Genomic DNA, 20,850 nt, shown 5'->3' with positions numbered 1-20,850 from the left:
GTACTGCCTCAGTTTACCACTCTGAAGTCTCAACTAAAACTCCCTTCTTCTGCCAAAGAGAGTTAAACGCGGAGCAAAGAGAACGGACGGCTCATCGTGCCCCACGTCGGCTGCACCAGAGCCAGCTCCTGCCGTTTCCTCCGGTCGGAAAACAATGCCGCGCTCACGGGTAGGCACGACGGCCAACGCTGGGAGCGACGCGGGACAAGGAGACGCTCGAGAGGCCTCCTGGGAAAGGCGCCCCCGCCCCGCTCCTCCACGCGGGCAGGCAGGCAGGAGCACAGCCGTCCCCGGGCCCCGTCCCCAGCCCCCCCGCAGGCCGGGGGGCACCGCGGCCACAATCCCCATTCACCCCGGTCGCTGGCGGGTGCGTCAAACAGGACCCGTACTATTTCTGTATCAAAAACTATTTGAAATGCTGTGAGTTCTCAGCAGAAGCTGCAAGGGCCCCTGACCCAGGGCGCCCCGAAGGAAACAATACAACCTTCTCTGCTTAAAGAATGCAGCATCAAAACAAAAAAGCCTGTATTCTCATGAATATTTTATGCGGAGTAGAAAATTGCTTTTATAGGTTGGGCCTTGAGAAACATATTAATACAATCAGACTCGTGACGTTAGTAAAAGCACAAAGACCATATTCAGGGTTTCAGGGCGAAACGGCAAGCCCGGGCCGAGAATTCCAAGTTCTCAATCAGAAACAGGGAAAATCTGTTAGTCTCTCTGTTTTCAAATAAACGATCGTCAGAAAGGACAGTGTCGTTTCCATGACGGGGTTAGATCCTCCTTCCCTAGCGCCCTTCATGCCGCCGTATGGACAGGGAATAAAGGCCGGCACTATTCTCCAGAAGTTTCGGGTCTGCCCGAGTAAAGAATGACTCATTCACATCGAGGGGGAGGACGGCTATTCCGACTCTGTGACGAGGATCGCCTCTCGCTCTGACATTCTGTCCATGGCACGGGGGCGGGGTGTGGGGTGGGGGGAGCGCAGAGGGAGGGGGCGTTGGGAATGCGTTGACCGTGGCCCCGTCACACGTGCGGAAGAACACGTCCCCTGGGGAGAGCAAGGGCGATGAGCTGGACACCCCACGTCCCCACCGCAGGGAGCAGCAGACAATCGCCCCCAAATCACATGCCTGCCCCCCAGCCGCATGCTGGCTTGGCCGAGCACCCCTTTTCGTTATGCTCACACCCTCCACCCGGGTGGCCCAGGCGCTCTTCTTTCGCTGACGGTGGCGGCGACAAGAGTGAGGAAGGCTCCCAGGAAGACAGGAGGTCTCGAGTCCAGTCTGCCGGCGGCACCGGGGGCCGCTGGCGAGGAGGGGCTCCGTCTGGGGCGAGGTCCTGGGTGACCCCCGGGAAGCCCAGCGCCACCCCCACCCCCAGTTCCTGCTCCTGCGGCCTCCAGGCCTCCCCGAGCGGTGGGGCCGGGATGAGAAGGACGGGGCGGCGGCAGACGGGAGTCGGGGGCGGCCCACGGGCTGGGGGCCACAGCGCGAGGGGCCAAGCCGGGGGTTCGCGTCCGGCCAGGCGGCCCGGGGTCTCCTGCGCAGCCGCCAGCAGGCTCGGCCTCCCATCCAGCAGGGACTCCTCGGTCCCCGCGCCAGCCAGCTTCCCTCTGCGCTCCAAGCGTGTCCCGAAGAGAAGGCACTGGCGCTCGTCCTGCCCTCCACGCTCCGCTGCTTCGGCTGCTTCAGACCCCCAGCGTGAGAATCACCCCTTCACGGTCGCGGGAGCCCTGCTCCCTCGCCTTAGCCCCAGAATCGTCCCTGGAAGCCGGGCCGCCATCGGACCTGGGCCCTTGGCTGTGAGCGGTCCCTCCCTCCGGCTGTTGGTGAGGTCTCCTCGTCCCCAGTGTCCTCAAGGTCCACAGTCACACGGCCGCGGGCGGTCTGGGGCTGTCCTCGCGCCGCCCGCCGACTGCCTGGACCTACTCTGTTCGTCTCCACTCTCCGCTTCTGAAACCTCATGCTCGGGGAACGTGCTCGAACGACCCTCCAGCTTCCTCTTCCGTTTCCTCCCACCTGCCTCCTCCTCACCTTGTGCTCAACTCTACGACACTCCCTTGGAGGGACACTCTAACCTTTCCGTGGGTTTCCCGTGATTTCTGCTGGGACGTTTTTAGCAGACGGCTCCCGGGGCCACCTTTTCCCTGAAGAGCCTGCCCTAGAAGTCCACGGCGTCCTCAACTCGCGCGTGGCCCCAGGCCAGGGCCTCTGGATTACATCCTCCAGAGGGAAAGAACCTCCCGCTGGCCACCCCCCACCAGCTGGCCACCCCCCACGGGGGCACGTGCCCCCAGGGCACGGAGAGGAGGACGTCCAGGAGTCTCGCTCGGCTGCCTCGACGCCCCCCTCTCATTCACACCCCAGGGGGCAGGCGCAGATCTGGCTTTCCCTGGTCCACCCCAGCGCCCGTGACTGACCCACCTGCTCTCCAGCTCCCAACCCCAAGGCCGCTTCTCTTGGCCGGTGCTTGGGGCCCGTGACCCTGGTCTGGGATACGCTGGGGCCGACCGGCCATCGAGGCGTGTTCTCTGTACCACTTCAGGACGTATCTCTGAACCAACTGTATTAAAAACCACAATCAGACACCACTGTACGCCCAGAGAAATGAACAACTATCCCATGATATCATCGAACAGCCACAGAGCATTTCCACGATGTAGCCTTCAATGCCTTCTCCGCTAGAGGTCTGCTCCTTCTCCCGCCGGCACCCCCTCCAGCTCACGGGCTGCGGGCACCGATCGTCCGCCCCGTGGAGTCTGCCCTGCTCTGGACCTGGCGGGCCGCGCCTGGGCTGCAGGCTAACGTGGCCCCCCAGCCTGCGTGCCCGTGACCTGGACACAGGGTCTGGAGGCGCCGTCAGACTCAAGACCACCTCCGCGCACGGTTCCCCAGGTGCTCCAGGAGCTGCTGCATCTCCACGGCTCTTGGGCCCTGACCGCTGCCCCGGCGAGGTCATCGGAGGTGCAAGGTGGGCTTGCCCAGGGCCACCCTGGCCTCTGGATTCGCCACCTTATTTCTGTCATCAGGAAGGACCCCGAGCCAACTATCTTCTTACCCTGACAAACAGTTTTTAGAAGGAAGGCAGGGACACTGCCTGATTCTCTTCCTTTATTTACCAATTTTCAAAAATAATGAGCAGTTTGCAGCATCCTCCAGATGTGAGCGACGGGAACGGTTCTGTTTTTCAAGATCCAAGAAACAGGGCCCACGGCACTTCCGCGTGGACGATGCTCTAACGTCCCCCCTCCCTGACCGACGAGGGCCCCGGCGTGGCCCACGAGCCGCTCCGAAGCCGGCCGCAGCCCTCTGTTCTGCTGTGACGAGACATGCCGGAAATCCTCACACGCTTTGGGATCAGCTGTTTGTCCAAGGAGAAGTGGGTCCCTTTAGTGGGAAGTGGTGTTTAGAGACCACAGCCTCGTGCTGCCCACGTGTCCTGTCCGGGCGAGCTCTGCTTCGGACCCATCTGTGTCTCTCCTGAGGTTTTCGTGAATTTCACAAAAAAAATTTGTCACATGCGTCCAACCTGCCATCTCGCCGTGGAACCTCAGAATGCATAACCTATTAACAATATCATTCAAAAGGACTGCACCTACATGATCAAGTTCCATTCAAAATACTGATTTATACGGATTGTCACTTCCCCCAAAGCGTTCGTAACTGGATGACAACTCTTCTATTTAACGCTGTGCTGTGGGGGTGTGGGGGTGTGTGTGTGTAAAGGGGAGATGAGGTGTGGAAGTCAAGATTTTAAATGTAAGGATTTAAAAATATTCTGGAGGGAATGCACACAACGTAAGCTCCTGCCTTGGCTCCGTATATAACTAAGCACATAGGTTATTTCTCTGTGCCTCACTGCGATGTATGCGTGCGATGCCAAGGAAAGAAACTTCTGTTAACAATTTACTGTACGCTCAAGTATGCCTGAAACATAAAAATAAAATGATTGTGGCACGAGAAAAGGCAATTTTGTTCTATATTGTTTTGTTTCCAATTGACATGGACATGTAAAGAAGGAACTATAATACAGGGAGGTAGTGATGGATCGTGACAGACGTATACGTACGGGTTGGTTTTTAATCTGGTGGGGGCAGGGAGAGAGCACGGCACGCAGGTCACATTGAGGCGACCCTCTGAAATGGTGTTTTTTGTGCATGTGATTTCCTTGCAGGGCTCTAGAAATCAAGCGGACACTCGTAGGCCCTGCTGTACCCCCTGCTTCTGCCTTCCGGCCAAGGAGGAGGTTGAGAACTCTTCCAAGTCAATGAGAGATACGGTGACTGCCGCAGGGGCAGGTGGCACGGGGCATCCCGGGGCAGGGCAAGCGTCCCCCTCCTCCTGCACCAGCAGGTGATCACAGGCCCCGTGGGCTGAGCCTGGCCCGAGGCTGGACAAGCCACTCCCCGGGATGCTGCCCCCGTCGGGCGGCCGGGGCCCTGAGTCCACGCGGCCTAAGTGAACAGCAGACGCGGAGCCAGCGGGCTGCAGGGCACCCTGGGCGGCCGTCAGGCTCGGGGCCGGCGGCTCAGGGCTGGGCACACAGCTCACCCGAGAAGCCCGGGCTGCGGGTCAGTGCCCCCGACCGCGCCTCCCGCCGCCCCTGTGCCTCTGGCCTGGGCCTTGCTCACCTGGCTCACGACCCAGAGAGGTCTTCCCTGTAACTACTGGCTTGCTCGGTGCTCTCCGTGAACAGCTCCTGCTCCTGAGAAGCTCCCGGGCCGGGGCCGTCGGGGGCCGCCCTGCGAGGCGCCGCTCAGGGCTGACACAGGGCCGCAGAGGCGCAGCCCCCGCCCGGCGCCAGGAGGACACGTTAAAAAGTGCAGCAGAGCCACACATCGCCTGCTGGGCACAGGGATGACTCGGGAAACCTCCGATACACTATCTTCAGCACGAAAGACAAAAGTTACAGTTGACACCGGGGTGTGCTCCCGTCCACGGTCTCTTTATCCCCCTACTTCGGCTTCCTGCCGGCTCACAGCCTCCCCGGACTGTGTGGCCCACACAGCACAGACTCTGGGCCACAGCCTCTGCCACCTGCAGGGGGCGTCCCCACAGCTGGCGAGGGGCTCCCCGTGGCCTGGCTCCCTCCGGCCAGCCCCCACGCGGCCTCCCCACGCGGCCTCTCTGCTGTCTGCTGGCCCCAGGGGGACTGTTCCGGCAGGGAAGGCAAGCGGGTGGAGCTGGAGGAAGGGTCGCCCTGCAAACACTGCCTTCCCGGCCACATCCCAGCAAACCACAGTGGGAGACATCGGGGCGGGAGGGAGGCTGCTTCTGGGAGCCAGCTCTGTGGTCTGCAGCCTCAGCAGCGGGGCGCCGCTTCCAAGGAAGCTCAGAGAGACATCTACCCAGGGCCGCTGGGATGTCAGCTCACAGGACACCCAGTGGGGACACCTGGGCTCTCCAGGTGTCCACAGGCAGGTCAGACTCTGCAGACACAAGGCCAGCATGCGCAGTCGGGAGCCGTGGTGACTGCATGGACTCTGGGGCCTGGTGTCTTGGGAGGAGGCCCCTGGTAGCGACAGGACACTTGCTCCCTGCAGGGCAACGCGGGCCAGTGTGAGCAGTGCTGGCACGTGGCTGGTGCTGCCTACGCCAGAGCCGGACGCCCCCAAGCCAGTCACCCACCATGGAGGCCGTACAGCTGAGGCTGGCAGCCAAAGCCGGAAGGGCACCCAGGAGAGGTGTGCACAGCTGGGCCCGCCCTGCCTTACGTGCTCCTGAGGCTGCTCCCCAAAACCTGGGCCCAGAACGTGATTTTTTGCAGCGTGATAAAACAGGGTGGTCAGCAGGCCAGGAGCGAGGCCCAGGAGGGGGCCAGCGCAGCCCCAGGGGTGTGCCTGTCCGACCAGCACAGCTGAAGGGAGTCTGTAGAGAAGCACGAGGTGCAGGGTGGCCCGCAGCCGGCTGGGCAGGGGTGAGGCCCCCACAACCCAGGCTCCGGGATTCTGCACACAGGCCTGTTCTCCTCTGCTCCTTGGCACCAGCCATGCTGCAAACCTCGGGCTGGCAAGCACTGTCCTGGAGCGTCCAGTGGCCGGCGAGGGGGACAGGGACACCCTAGGGGGACGACTCTCTTCATGTGAGCGGGGACTTCACTTTTTATAATCAAGTTCTTTCTAGCACACTCAACTGCAAAGGATCAAAACTTGTTGATCGTGCACAGATTCTGGGACATTCCATTCTGTACTTTAACCAGCAGTGAAGAAGTGTGACTGGAAAGCATCACCATGATGGATTATGCTTCCAGGATCCCAAAGAAGGGACTACGGTGGCGTCTTTGCTTCTCCTAGATTTATGAATCAGTACAAGTTGCTCGTTTTTTCAGCTGGAAGCCGTGTTAGCGAAACAGACGTGGGGGTTTGGAAACAAACAGACTGGAGTGGCCATCCCGGGACCACCTTCTTTAAAACTGGTGTAGGCACAGCGTGGGGGAGAGAGGCCTAGGTGCATGCGGGGAGACACACCAGCTCATCCTTGCACTACCCGAAACTGCGTGTCACCTGAAGTCCCAGGAGTGCACGCGCATCCACAGTGGGACAGCCCAGTCCCGGCCAAGGCCACCTTCCACAGCAGGCCCTGCCCCTGCCCAGGCCAGGCCTCCTGCTCTGCACACCTGCTGTGCTCATGGCTGCACAGGTGAGGGGTCACGGGTACCCACACACCCAGAACCACAGGGTGACAGGAACAGGAGCTGGGAGCACTGGAGCTTGTCGGGGCCCCACACAGATGAGATGCACAGACTTTCTAAGGTAGAGGGAGAAAGGAATTCAGCCTCCTGCATGTCCTCAGGGCTGGGTGCTGACCCTGCAACAGCGGCCCCGGGGTAGGGCAGACCTCGCTCCCTGCAGCCCAGTCCCCCTTCTCCTCTGGGGAAGAAACATAAGGCTCCCGTGAGACGGGGGCAGGGGTGCAAGACAATGAAGAGAACGGAGCAGAACTCAGTCCTCTTAACATCTCGGTACAAATCTGAAGTCCAGTGATGCTGCCGCTCCCTTCCTCGCCCCTGCCACCGACCCCACTGACTGCGCAGACTGCCCACTCCAGACCCCTCTCCCAGACACGGGCCACCAATGGCCCGGGGCCAGCAGTCCTGCTGCCTGGGCTTCCCGCCTCCCGGCCAGGTAGGGCCACAGAGCTGCGGTCCCAGAAGTCCTGTTGCAGAGTGTGCTCCTAACTGCGAGCCTCCACTTAGCTCGGAGCTCTGCAGACCCAATATTTGAACACAGCTGGCTGAGAGTTTTCCGGAACCGATGGGAGACATGAATCTGCAGACACAGAAAGCACAACCAAAGCAGGGGAAAACAAAACAAAACAAAAAAAATAATAAATCAAGATAATTTCAAAGTGGGACTGCAGATACCAAAGAAAATGTTCCAAACACCCTGAAATAGAAGAGCAGGTGTCCTACAAAGGGATGAGGTGGTGACCAAGAGATGGTGACCCACCCCTAAGCGCGAAGAGAGACAACTGTCCAGCTGTGCTTACCGTCCAGAGCGATGTGCTTACAGGAACTGTCTTCCAAGAACAAGCTCGGGACGCACGCAGACGTACATCCAGTTAGAACTGAGGACGGTTTGAGAATCAAACACGAAGACGACGATGAAGACGAATCCCCAACAAACACTGTGCAAGACGGGAACGAACACAGCACCTAGCTGGGGCATCAGGCTCGACGACAACGAAGTACTGGGTAAGGGGCAGGGAGGGGGGCCGGCGAGAGTTGTTAGTGTTCTAGTTACTTCCATGGCTGAGCAGGCTAGAAACACTGATGCCTTCCAGAGCAGCGGGGGCCCGAAATCAATCAAAAACAATTTTAGGGAGAAAAAAAAAAGAAATGTGGCCATTCACCACACACATCTCGCGGACACACACTCCGCAGGCACACACCCCGCGCGTGCACACACGGACAGGTGGGTAACTCCTGAGGGAAGAGCACTGCATCTAGAAAGTCTTTGCCAAAAATAATCACACCTGAATCTGATCAGACCTCTGGCTCTAACTACTACTTTACGGGGAACACAGGTGACAGAGGTCTATTTAAAATGACAAGACAGGAGATGGATGAGATCAAGGAAAATTTAAAACATGGGAAAACTGCACAAGACAAGCCACTTCGTATCTTCAAAGATGAACTGCAAAGGTCAGAACAAAACAGACACAGCGGGCGGAGAGGAGAAGCTGTGGATTCAGCCCCAGACTGTAGGAGACACACCCATCACCAGGTGTGACCGTTAACTGGACCCGGAGGCAAACGATACACTAAAAATACATATATCTTCTACATACGGTCCAGACTTAGAAACACCAGGTGAAGATCTTAATTGTCAGTCTGGTCTAGATGGGAAAACGGCATCACACGTACGCTTAATGCGGAGTCCGTCTTTCAGAGAGCCAGGCGCTGGCGTGGCTGCAAGGGAGGCGACACGGTGACGGGGACTGAATTCAAATCAATCAGGAGGGCAGAGGTGGCAAGTAAGTGAAGGCACAGATAGAACACGGCCACACGTCCGCGGCACCGCCCAGGATGACTGATGGCAATGGCTCCTTCTAGCATTTTCTGCACTTTTCAAATGTATCTAAAATTTTCTGATACAAAGTAAATTTTTAAAAATTACATCTCTAAACACGGGTCAAAGAAGAGATCATAACAGCCATTTAAAAATAATTAACATGGGGACGCCTGGGTGGCGCAGCGGTTTGGCGCCTGCCTTTGGCCCAGGGCGCGATCCCGGAGACCCAGGATTGAATCCCACGTCGGGCTCCCGGTGCATGGAGCCTGCTTCTCCCTCTGCCTGTGCCTCTGCCTCTCTCTCTCTCTCTCTGTGTGACTATCATAAATAAAAAAGTAAAATAAAAAAAAAAATAAATAAAAATAAAAATAATTAACATGGGGACGCCCGGATGGCTCAGCAGTGGAGCATCTGCCTTAGGCTCAGGGCATGACCCTGGGGTCCTGGGATCGAGTCCTGCATCAGGGTCCCCGCAGGGAGCCTGCTTCTCCCTCTGCCTGTGTCTCTGTGTCTCTCGTGAATCATAAATCTTTTTTAAAAAATTAAAAATCGTTAACATGGAAAGAAAATGAAAAAGTACCTGTAATAAATTACGAGCTTCTCCTCTTATTGTACTAAGAAAAAATCGACAGCTTTACATAGTCACATGTGACAATCAGTAGCTTGCAAACTAATAGGCTTGATTTATCTCTAAGACGTTAGAAAAAAACAACACAAGAATAAATACAAGGAAAACAGACGGAAGGAGATCATAAGTCTATAAATGAAATGGAAAACAACCATTACATACATTCACGTGTTCCAACATAATACAAAAGTGGTTCTTTAAAAAGGCCAATAAAACAGACAAACTTCTGGTGAGAGTGGTTTAGAAAATGAGAGAAAGCCACAAATTAACTGTGGGGATGGCAGACACTGAAAATATGACAAAATACAACAAACAACTTTCAGGCCATAAAGCAGACACATTTCTAGAAAAATAAAACTTTCCCAAATTGACAAAAAACAAAAAATAGAGTAACTGTATGATCACAGACTACATTGAATTGATACTTTACAATCTTCCCACAAGGATCATATTAGAGACCATATTGCCCACCTTTCGAATAACTGATCATTCAGTTTTAAAGAAAACTCCTAAGGAAACAGAAAAATAAAGATCACCCCTGAGCTCCTGCTATGAGGCTAGTAAGGACCTTGTCATGGAAACCAGGCAGAGACAACATAAAAAGTTACGGCCTCCGTCATGAACACAGCCACAAATATCCCAAATAAATTATTAGCAAGCTTAATCCAGCAGCCTATAAAAACAGATAAAAGATGAAAAGAAGTGGAACTTAAAATGAGAAATGCAACATCTGTACAGAACATCTATCAATGCGATTCACTACACTAATAACGATCACCTTGATCATCTTAATAACGAAGATAAGCACATTTATAAAATCCAGCAACTGCTCACATTATAAAGGCTCTCGGCAAAGTAAGAAGAAAAGGGAATTTCTTTAATCTGAAAAAGGGTATCTGTAGAGAAACCACAGCAAATACTGCTTTTAATGACGAACCTTGAACAAGACCCGGCTCCAGCCAGAGAAAGCACAGGCACTAACACCACGCACAGAAAAGTATGGGGCAAAACCATCACGATCCGCACTCAGGCCTGCCCGCACGGAGCCCCCCGGCCCTCGGCCCCACAAATGGATCACAGCGAAGCCGGCAGAACTTACAGGCTGACACGAGGTGCGAGGCAAGATCAACATGGGCAAACCGGCTGCATTTCAGTATCATCCAACAAAGAAAGAAGGCCTAATAGTTAAAGGAACACAACGTACCAAAAATTTTATGGCTGAAAATTATAAAGGCCGTTCAGAAATATTTTCAACAGGCGGAGGACGCGGAGAGATGGAGCAAGTTAGGGACGAGAGGACTTACTGTCGTGGGGACGCGCATACTCTTCAGGCTGAGCTGTGGGCGCGGCGCACGGGCCCCCGGGGCGGGCCCCGGGATCAAGGACGGGGCAGGAGGGACCCCGGAGCAGAGCAGGTGTTCCTGCCCACAGGCCACGCAGCCCGTCCCGTCCCATCCCCGCGCGTGGCGACCCCGGGCACTGCCAAGCGCGGGCGTCAACGGGACGGAAGCCGCCCCCACTCCCCGCAGGCCAAAGTGAATTCCGCAGGAATTCAGGCTCCAACGTGGAAGACAAAGCTCGAGAACAACTCGAGAGGCCAGAAGCACCGACGCCTGGACAACGCGGATCCGCCGGGCGACATTTACAGGCAGAACTGCTGCTGTGGGACCGTTCACGGGGAGGCTGAGCCCTGGCGATGCTGGCGCGGCCTGTGCGGAGGCGCCGAGGCCTCGGTCTCCACCGGCCAAGGAGACGCCCCAGATCGCCAGCGGGGAATGGGGAAAATGGAATAAGATGAGTGGGGGGCTCAGGAAGGGGGCTCCCGACGGCCGCAGCACCTGCGTGACCCAGGCGAGCCCGCAGGACACCACGCGGCCCCGGGGGCATGGGAGCCGCCGGCGGCATGACGAGGAGGGCCTTCGGGGGTCACAGGCTTGCCCTCGGGAGGCCGAATCTGGGTCCTGGGACCCAGGAACTGCAGGCCCGAGTGTGGTCTCCGTACGTGGGAAATCCCTGCGCGTGGGCAAGAGCAGGGCCAGCCGCAGCCGTCCAAGGGGCCACCGGCAGAGCAGCGCGGGGATGGACAGGGTGAGTCTGCTCAGCCGGACACACGCCCCGGAGCAAGAGGACAACAGGCCGCCGGTGCCTGTCCCGGTGCGACAGCACTGCTCCAGGCAGTGCACGCCTATGGCCCGCCCAGTTTCTCAAAGAAAGCCAGTCAGGGACAAACACTAAAGTGAGGACAGGGCGCATCGGGTGCGGGCCGACGCGACTCCCCGCATCCCCTACTGGCCTCTGGGCAAGAGGCCCGGGGCCCCGGGGGCAGGTGAGCGGTGCAGAAACCCGCCCCAGACAGTGTCTCACTCCACTTTGCACCTGGAGGGACGCGCCCGGGGCTCTCGGGTCTCCTGGCGATAGAGGATGGAACGGGATTCCCAAATCCTACCTCCCAGCCTTCTCAGGGACAGAGGGCACTTCACGCGTCAAACCGGTTCACACGCGGCCTGGGTGGGGTGCAGGTGGCGGGGAGGCGGGCACGGGGCGAGGCCCTCCCCGGGGTCCGCGCTGGACCCCTGCCCCTTGCAGGCGTCCCCAGCCTGGGCCCAGCCTCTCAGCCTCACTCCACAAATGCGGGGCCCCTTCCTATGGTAGAATGTCACCCCAAGGGGCGCAGGCGCTGGCTCACTAAGACGTATTTCTTGAGGGGAGGGATGAAGGACTCCTGGGGCTACAGAGCCGGGAAGACGAAGCACGATGGCCCGACCCACTCACCCAGCTCGACTCGGCCGCCGTCACTTCCTCGCAGGAAACTTCGTCTTAAACCCCGTCTAAACTGACCTGTACGAATCAGTTTTAAATGAAAATTTCTGACAGGGGGAAATAAACATGTTTCTTCTGTCTTCCTTCGTTTCGTAGGATCAGCACAGATCCGCTGCCCTCCGGTACAAAATCCAGCTTCCGGAAAGCCAGGAGGACGGAATGCTCTGCCCTCCCGAGGGCCCGGCGCGGCCGCTTCTCCGGGAGTGCGACGGTCCCCCGGGATGGGCCAGGCCCCCCGCCCCCTCCCCGGGCCGGCCCTGCGTGTGGGTGAGGAGGTCGACAGCTCAGAGCTTTCCCTTCCTGGACAGTACCTTCGGGGACACCTGCCTTCAAAACATGTCCAGTCCCGCTGCGTAACCTGAGCGAGGGGGCTGCCGGCCAGCGCAGGGCACCCGTGCGGGGCCTCCGTGGGGGCTGTGGGCCCTGACCCAGTGACCCAGCAGCTAGGGCTGCAAAAACCGCTTTGCGCCCCAGCGGACACTGGCCACACCCAGTCCCCCGGATCCAGCACGTTACCCCCCCCCCCCGACCTGTACGGCCAGCTGCTCCCGCCACCGCTTGGGAAGATGAGCAAACAAGGCGGTGGCGCCGAGCGCCGGTGAGAACCCGGCGGGGAGCGGGTGGGCACCCTGGGGACGCCGAGCTCACACCCCGACCTGAGAACAGGCAGCCCGTCCTCCTCAGCCTCCTGTTTCAAAGAAGTCATTTCACGGGCTGCAGGGTCATTTCGAAAATAATCTCCTTGGCGGCTGAAAACCGCTCGTGAAGCCTCTGCCGGTTCCTAAAGTGACCACGGAAGGCGTGGGGCGGACAGTTATCTGCTCCACGCAGATTTCAGTTCTGACGTCCGGCGACAGGGCTTTCTTAAGAAGAAATGGATGAAAGGGAATGCGAACTGAGATGTCGAGAATTTCTGCAGGATTATTAGGAGTCCGATTAATCTTTAACTTAGATTGTGAAAACACAAGGTTAAGAGGCCTTTCCACCCAGTCGCCGCCTGGCTGAGCCCAGGAGGGTTCGTTCTTGATTCTTGAGGAACGGCTTGTGAGGAACACGGGCTGCTGGCACTTACCCTCCCCCTCCGAAGACTCCACTCTGGGGACAGCCAAATGACCGAAATCCTTCCCAGAAGCAGATCGTGCGAGGAGACAAGAGCCGCAGGATTCTGGGAGCTGGGAAGGGGCCCGGCGATGCGGAGCGAAGAAGGACCCGGCCCGGAAGCCAGGACGGCCAGGGACCTCGGGGCCGGGGAGGCCGCGCTACGGGCAGCCTTTGACCCCACGGCCCGCCCGCCCCCCGCACGCAGGGACTCCCACAGCAGCGCCGAGCGGAGGGCGGGAGCTGGGTGCTGGCCCGAGCCAGGAGCGGTGACAGCTGATACACTGCAGGCCGGAGAGCGGGGGCCGGGCCTGCGCCCCAGGGAGGAGCTGAGAGCCCAGGAGGGAAGGGCCAGGTCATGGCACCGGGGCCCGAGGAAGAGCCGGGCCCCTGCCCAGCGACCGGCCAGAGGACGGGTCCCACCAACACACCCGCCCAGCTTCGTGGAGACTCACCCTTGGATTCGGCCGAACACTGAGGAAAGCCTCTACCGTGAAAAACAAAAAAGCACCCTCTGCACAGCCCGCAGAAGTGCACTGTCTGCTGCCCCTCACCGCCCCCCCGAAAATGCAAGGGCTGGGAGGTGGCGGGGTGGCCCAGCTGCTCCCTATGCCCCCCGGCCCCGAACCCAGAAAAGTGCGGGGAACATGAAGGTGGCCCCGATGCTGAGGGAGGAGGAGGGAGGCAGGGCCTAGCACCGCTCACCAGCCCCCAACCCACCCGAGAACATCCTTCAAAGTGCGGCCCAGGGGCAGACGAGGGTCCTAAGCACCCACAGCCAAGGGGACAGACGCTGCTCACTGGGCGCAAGTGCCGTGGACTCCTCCTCGGTGGGAGCTGCTAAAGAACACGCTCCGCCCGACACCCAGGTCCCCCGCCACTGCCAGGGGCGCCTGAGGTGGGCCTCCTGCCCGCTGCCTGCAGCCAGCTACTGAAATGTGCCCCCCTCGGGCCCAGGCCCTGGAGGAGGAAGTCCCGCAGCCTGGGCTCACCTCCAGCAAGCCCGCGGGGGCACCTGCATGCTCCGGGGTCCTGGGGACCCACCCACTCCGTGGGCCACGTAGTCACACCAGGCGTTTCTTCAGCTCTGAACGTGGCCAGAGCCATTTTGCCAGCTCCGGCGACAGTGGACGTGCTCACCCTGGAAAACCAGCCCAGGGACGGCCCACAGGCTCACGCACTGAGCACATGAGTGCTGGCTGACGCCCAGCCTTCTGGAGCCTCTCCAGACAGTCCGCAGGGGGCAGGCACAACAAGCCCCCAGACCTGCCCTCCACGGAGCGCACAGCCTGGAGGGGAGGCAGCCACAAAGGAAACGAGTGCGTGAACCACGCAGCAAGCGGGACACATGGACACTGCTAACCGCCTGCTAATCCCCATTTAACCGATGTGCAAAACGGACAGGTGGGGAAGAGGAGCAATCTGCCCAGGTCACAGTGATAGGAAGCAGAAAAGCTGAGCCCGGGCTCCAGGAGCGCCACAAGGTCATCGCGTGCATTCATCTCCTGTGGCTCTTCCTACACACGTAGTGGCTCCAAACAACACAGATTTATCCCACGGTTCTGGAGGCTCCAGGGGAGAATCTGCTCCCGGCCTTTCCCAGCCGCCAGGTCCCCCGTCTTCAAAGCCATCAGTCACTGCAGCTGTCCTCACGACTCCTTCTTCCACTCTGACCCTCCTGCCTCCCCATCTGAAGGACCCTTATGATTCCACTGGACCCACCTGGATAATTCAAGATCATCATCCATCTCAAGATCCTTAATCACACCTCCAAGGTCCCTTTGGCCACGTTAGGTCACATACTCACAGATTCTGAATTAAGGTGTGGACCTTTGGGTGTTGGGGGACACTACCTATGAACCAGACTCTGGCTCCCGGGCTGAGCTGGAACAGGGGGCTACAACAGAAGCAAGGGACAGGTGGGGAGGTGCCTGCGGGTTCTAGGTGCGAGCCAGTGGTGGCTGGGCTGCCGTCGTCACTGACGGAGAGGGGGAGCAGCCAAGCTCTACCCATACTTAATAACTAACTTCACTGAGCACACCGCCTTTTACCCTTCAGAAATGCACAAGTCAGTGAATTTCTAGTAAATTTACCAAGATGTGCAAGCGTCACCTTGAACCCATGTTAGAACGTTTTCATCACTCAGAAGGACTCCTCCTTCTGCGCATGCTTTGCCGGGCAGCTGATGGCATTTGCTAGTTGGGAGAATGGGCCATGGAGACAGGATTTCAAGGGCGAATCGGGGCTTCAGAGGATGGTGGAAGCACTGAGTCTGGGTTGGTATGGGCAACCAAGAGTCCAGGTTCAGACACTCAAGTCTGAGGTGCCTACTAAACACCCAGGCAAGGACCCAAAACAAGCAGCTGGCTCTTGAATGTGCAATCAGGCAAGATCCGGGCTAGAGCTAGAAATCTGAATGGGAGCAGAACCAAGATGGTGTTCTGGATTGTGAATGGATGAGATGGGGCCACTGAGATCACCACGGGAGTCAACAAGAATGAGAAGGCATCCAAAGGCCCAGCCCTGGGGACACCTCAATGCTGAGGTATAGGGGAGATGAGATAATATCTGCCCAGGAGTTAAAGGATGAGGGGCCAGGGCAGTGGACAGGTAACCGGAGCGTGTGGTTCTGGGACAAGGTACTTCTAGAAGGGGTTGGTCGACTGAGTCAATACTGGGGAAAGGCCACGCAAGATAAGGGCTAGAACATGGCATCCTGGGATTTGGCAAAAAGTCATCAATGAATATAGGGACCCTGTGCTGGGAACCAGGGGAAAACTGGATTATCTGTGAGATGCTACAGCCCCCACGGGTGGCAGGGGCACAGGGGGCAGGCACAGCCAAATCACACAAGCTTGTCTTGCCTACAGATGAACAACAGGCAGCATCAAAGACCAATGCCTCCTCGGGATCAGAAGCGGGTAAGGGCTCAAGAGACAGGAAGACAAGTACCCATCCCCTCAACCCCATCTTTCTAGGTCAACACCACCAAGGGCAGCGACACTGGAAGACCCCCCTCCCAGCACAAACGTTGGAACTCTGTCGAGACTCCACCCCACTCCCACCAACCAACACAGAACCAGGAACAAGAGCTCCAAACCAACCCCCCGACCAGCAGCGGCAAGACAGTGCAGACCGGCCCCCTGGCTGGACCAATGCCCTGGCGCGAGGTGCTGGTGAAGGCAGCCACACTGCGGGCTGCACCAGCTCAGCACCATCTGGGTTCGTCAGAAACCACCATGAACCCACACGAGCCTCTCTGGATGCAGCTGGAGAGGGAGAACTGAAGCCCCCGATGGAGTGATACCTACTCCCTTGACCCAACTCATAGAAGCTGTGCCGTGTCCATATCATGCACTCAATTTTTAAAATTTATTTTTAATACATTAAAGCCTAATTTGCTTAACAAGTAAAACATATGGTCTTAAGTGCTGACATCTATACAGAGGCTCATAGGTCATGCAGTTTATGCATTTTAGTTAGGACCACGGTAGGCACAGCTTCCCTACTAGTAATCGCAGTGAGTAATTTCTACATCATATATGCTATGGACATACACGCACATACACTCACACTGAACATTCCAGTCAAGAATAGGAATGACATGGGGCCCCTGGGTGGCTTAGTCCGTGAAGCAACTGTCTCAGCTCAGGTCACGATCTCAGGGTCCTGGGATCGAGCCCCACATCGGGCTCTCTGCTCAGTGGGGGGTCTGCTTCTCCCTCTCCTCCCTGCTTGTGCTCTCTCTCTCTCTCAAATAAATAAAATCTTAAAAAAAAAAAAAAAAAAAAAGGAATGGCATGAATAAGCAGGCCACGCCAATGACCCTTCAATGATCCTGCCACGTGGGGAGCACCCAAGGCTGCTGTGCTAGGTGCCTCGAGAGCTGTACAAGGTGCTCTGACACCCACACCTGCTGTGCCCTGGACCACAGCCAATCGACCCGAGGAAGTGAAGGCTTGCTCCGTCTAGCTAATGTTATGTTGTGGTGACCGTCCTGGGGTGAGTGCTCGGTGGCCTGTCTTTGAGCAGCACCCTCCGAAGCACAGCGTCTGAGGGGCTCCTTGGTGCAATGCCGCTCTCCCTACTAGCGTGACACCCGCCCTCCCTCTGCCCTTAAACTTCCTCCCCCTTGGGGTGACTTGCTCCCACCAGGACCAGATCAGGGAGGGCTGCACTGTCGCGGCCCCCACATAGGAAGGGGCATGCAGCGGTCCAGCACTATACCCTGCGGGGTGACCGTCCCACACACGGGTTCAGTCCTGGGCAGCACTGTCCCACAGGTAAGCAGCAGCATCTCATGTTGTTCCCACCAGTAAGAAAGGTGGCTCTCTGCCCCCCACCTGCCTTACTCGCAGGCCTTCCCGACAGGCGCCGACCTGCACATGAAGAAGGCTCTTTCTGGGCACCCCACATTCTCAAGAATTTCTAAATGCCCCAATCCCTGTTTTGGCAGACCAGAAGAAAGCAGCAGAAGGTATGTTTAAACAAGTATTCCATTTCATGACATTTCTCCCTCCTGCTAGCACAGGATCTCCAAAAGTGGTTCATTAAAAAGCCCTCCTCATGAAAACCAGACCCCCCCAGCAGCCCCAAGGACAGAATATTGGCGTAACCACCAGATACTCTATGGCCCGGGCAGCAGCAGAGACCAGGGCGTCCTCAGCGAGGGTCCCCGGCCTTGAAGTGAGACCCTGCTTCCAACCAGCTCCATGGGGCCCCAGAGGCACGAGGAGTTTCCAGAAGGCTGATGAGCATAGTGCCTCTTCTCCTTGTAATGATGGCCACACTGACTGGGTCTCTAGACCCAACTTTTGGGAAGCTTTAGGTCAATGTAAAATTCCTTGGATTTGAAAAGAAAAGGACTGGAGGGTATTATGCTGAGTGAAATAAGTCAATCGGAGAAGGACAAATGTTATATGGCCTCATTCATTTGGGGAATATAAATAATAGTGAAAGGGAATATAAGGGAAGGGAGAAGAAATGTGTGGGAAATATCAGAAAGGGAGACAGAACATGAGAGACTCCTAACTCTGGGAAACGACCTAGGGGTGGTGGAAGGGGAGGAGGGCGGGGGGTGGGGGTGACTGGGTGACGGGCACTGAGGGGGGCACTTGACGGGATGAGCACTGGGTGTTATTCTGTATGTTGGCAAATTGAACACCAATAAAAAATAAATTTATTATTAAAAAAAAAAAAGGAAAGGGTAATCCAACAAACGATGGGGAAGAAACGCAACACATTCATTTTCGCACCTTTCTCAGCAATAAACCAATACCGTTCCAAGGGGAGTAAGTCAATAAATGGTAGTGCTGAATGTGTTACTTACATGGTATGAAGAGAATTACCAGAACTAAAAATGACACCACCACTAAGGAAACCAGAGAGAGAAGGGAAGGGGTCGGAGACGGCGCAGTGTGCGGATTAATCTGTCATGGCATCAACAAATACTGCTTAAAGCTGCCGCGCCAAGAAACAGCTGTTTATTTAAATATATGAACTTACAAATGGTCCCATAATAAGCTCTAAAGAGAGGACACAGCCTTACACACGGCCAGAAGGACAACACAACTACACACAGTGAACCACAGAGGCAGCCACAGAAAGCCCATGTACGTGAAGCCGCAAGAATCGAAGCATTCAATTCAGAAAACAGAACATAAAATTGGACGGAAAAACACAAAGCCAAACACATTCATTGTGCCACCAAATGTAAATGGGATATATTTCCTCAAAATTGATCAGATTGGGTAAGAAACAATATATTGTGTACACAAAGAAGGCAGCCAGAGGTACAAGACTCAATCTGAACCCCATCTCCCCCCGAAAAATGCATGACAGGTGAAGAGTAAGAGAAAGAAATCGAAGGTGAAAACACTGGTATTGGAAGATTTAATCCAAAGCAAATGAGAAGTAAGGTGGGGGCCCATTTTGTAAGTCTAATAAGGTGTAGGATTTACCACGAGAACACGGGGATCCCCACCGTGGGGATGCATGTGAGCAGGGGACACACGGAGACCCGGGCAGACGTGGACACAAAGACAGTCCTGGCGGGGGGTGTGGGCTCGCTCCCGCACACGGAGGACACCCGCGACAGGAAACACAAGCCCACGGGGGGCTGGGTAAGACAGCTAACGCTTCAGCACGATTCGCTTCAAACTCTGCATCATGAAAGAACGTACGCTTTCTGCTCAAGGCCCCACGGGACAGTCACAGAAATCAGTGCCACAAGGAGAACACAGAACATTTCCAAACACACGCAAAAAAAAAAAAAAAAAAAAACACGGTACAGACAATAATCCCTGAGGGCACTGCCACGGAACGGACAATTAACAAAGCACGCAGAAACAGGAAACAAAAACTATAGGAATACTAAGCCAAATATTGTAAATATTCAAAAAACTCAACATGAAGATGATGAAAATGTGTAAAAAAAAAAGGAAAATGAACAACATCGTGGATCGAGAATTCCAGGGGCTGCCTGAAGTCGAGCTCAGAAAGTAATTCATAGTCTTACGCACTTAAGCAATTAAAAAAAAAAAAAAAAAGGAATCGAAACAAATAAATGAGGCGGTGGACTCAAAAAGTTAGAAAAAGAAGCGGAAAATTAAACCATATGCTGTTCAAGGAAGAAGAGGAGGAAGATCGTGCAGTTTACTGAAGCTAAAGGAGTTACCGATTCGGGGCACAGAAACTCGGGAGAACGGAGGAGAGTGGCGCGCGGGGGGCAGTGAGCAGGGCGCACAGACCCGGTGCTCTCAGGGGAGGGGGCGCAGCGCGGTCCCGCTGAGCAACGCTTCAGGAACTGGTCCCAGCATTTCGGCAAAACAAAACAAAACAAACAACCAACGCTCTTGTTCTGGGAATCTTCAACGGTGCGCGGAGCCACGGAGGAACGCGGTCGACACCCACGCGCCCAGCTTCAACAAGCATCAACATTTGCCGTCGTGTTTCATCTATTAAGATGCAGTTTTCCCCTGTAATTCCACGGAATAAAACAACTTTAAACTGGCAAGAGATGGAAAAACGGTCGAGGCACGTATTTTGAAAAAGTTTTGGTTACGAGTTTTAGAAACAATGACATTCAGCGACGTTGCAAAGACAGCGCGGCCACGGCCCACGTCCCCCTCGGCCGAGCCCGCCCTCGGCTGCCGGCGGCGTGAAAACCTCACGCGGAAGGACGGTACTTTCACCCCTGTTGGTACCGTCAAGGGTCGCTGGGAACGTGGGATGAACGTCCGAGGGTCGTTTTCGGGCCCGACCCTGCGTGGCGGGAGCCAGGTGTACTGGGCCCGTGCAGCCTGGCTCGACTCTCTACTGCTGAGCATCTTCTCAGAAACGTCCCAGGGAGCGACAAGCTCAAAGCCCTGAAGTCACGGCGGATCCCCAAGAACCGACCCCTCCCGCGACAGATGGCCCGGGTGGTGTTTTCCTCAGAGGAATAGCTGCGTCCGCCACGCAGGAAGCCTTGCTGCAACACGCGTTCCAAATCGGACTCTACGGAAAACCCAATTACTTCAGCACAGGCTGCCGTCGGGGGGCCGTGACCCCTCCTCGCAAGGCCTTGGAGGGACACCACCTTGCCACCAGGAATCCTCGTGCGCGAACGCTCGCGGCCTCTCACTTCGGTTTTCCGGGTCTTCGCGACAGCCCGTGATGTTATTTTAATGGCATCTCGTGTGCATAAGTCCCCGTGCGCTGGCTGTACCGCGAGGGATCTATCTGGAGGGAGCAAAACCATCTGGACTCTTCGGCGCTGCGAGTTAACGATGAAGCAAGTGTTAGGTTC

The 20,850-nt window shown here is 56.5% G+C and overlaps 1 protein-coding gene across 10 annotated transcripts in view; it reads right to left on the bottom strand.

Moving 5' to 3' along the window:
* Nucleotides 1-20,850, bottom strand: part of HDAC4 (histone deacetylase 4) — a 263,985-nt gene that overhangs the window by 103,963 nt on the left and 139,172 nt on the right. Inside the window, exon 1 of one of the 10 annotated variants that reach the window (XM_072719001.1) lies at nt 14,054-14,200. The exons of 7 other annotated variants lie outside the window; for them this stretch is intronic. In XM_072719001.1, the coding sequence (XP_072575102.1) occupies nt 14,054-14,168 (115 nt within the window). In that variant the 5' untranslated portion in view covers nt 14,169-14,200. Of the gene's footprint in view, nt 1-11,915; nt 12,482-13,035; nt 13,055-14,053; nt 14,201-20,850 lie in introns of those variants that run through there. 2 more of the 10 variants (XM_072719006.1, XM_072719002.1) reach the window with 2 other exon arrangements.

Source organism: Vulpes vulpes, chromosome 9 (assembly GCF_048418805.1).
Source record: "Vulpes vulpes isolate BD-2025 chromosome 9, VulVul3, whole genome shotgun sequence".
Lineage (NCBI taxonomy): Eukaryota > Metazoa > Chordata > Mammalia > Carnivora > Canidae > Vulpes > Vulpes vulpes.
Note: the sequence above shows the minus strand (reverse complement) of the source record. Positions and strands in the feature narration are given on the sequence as shown.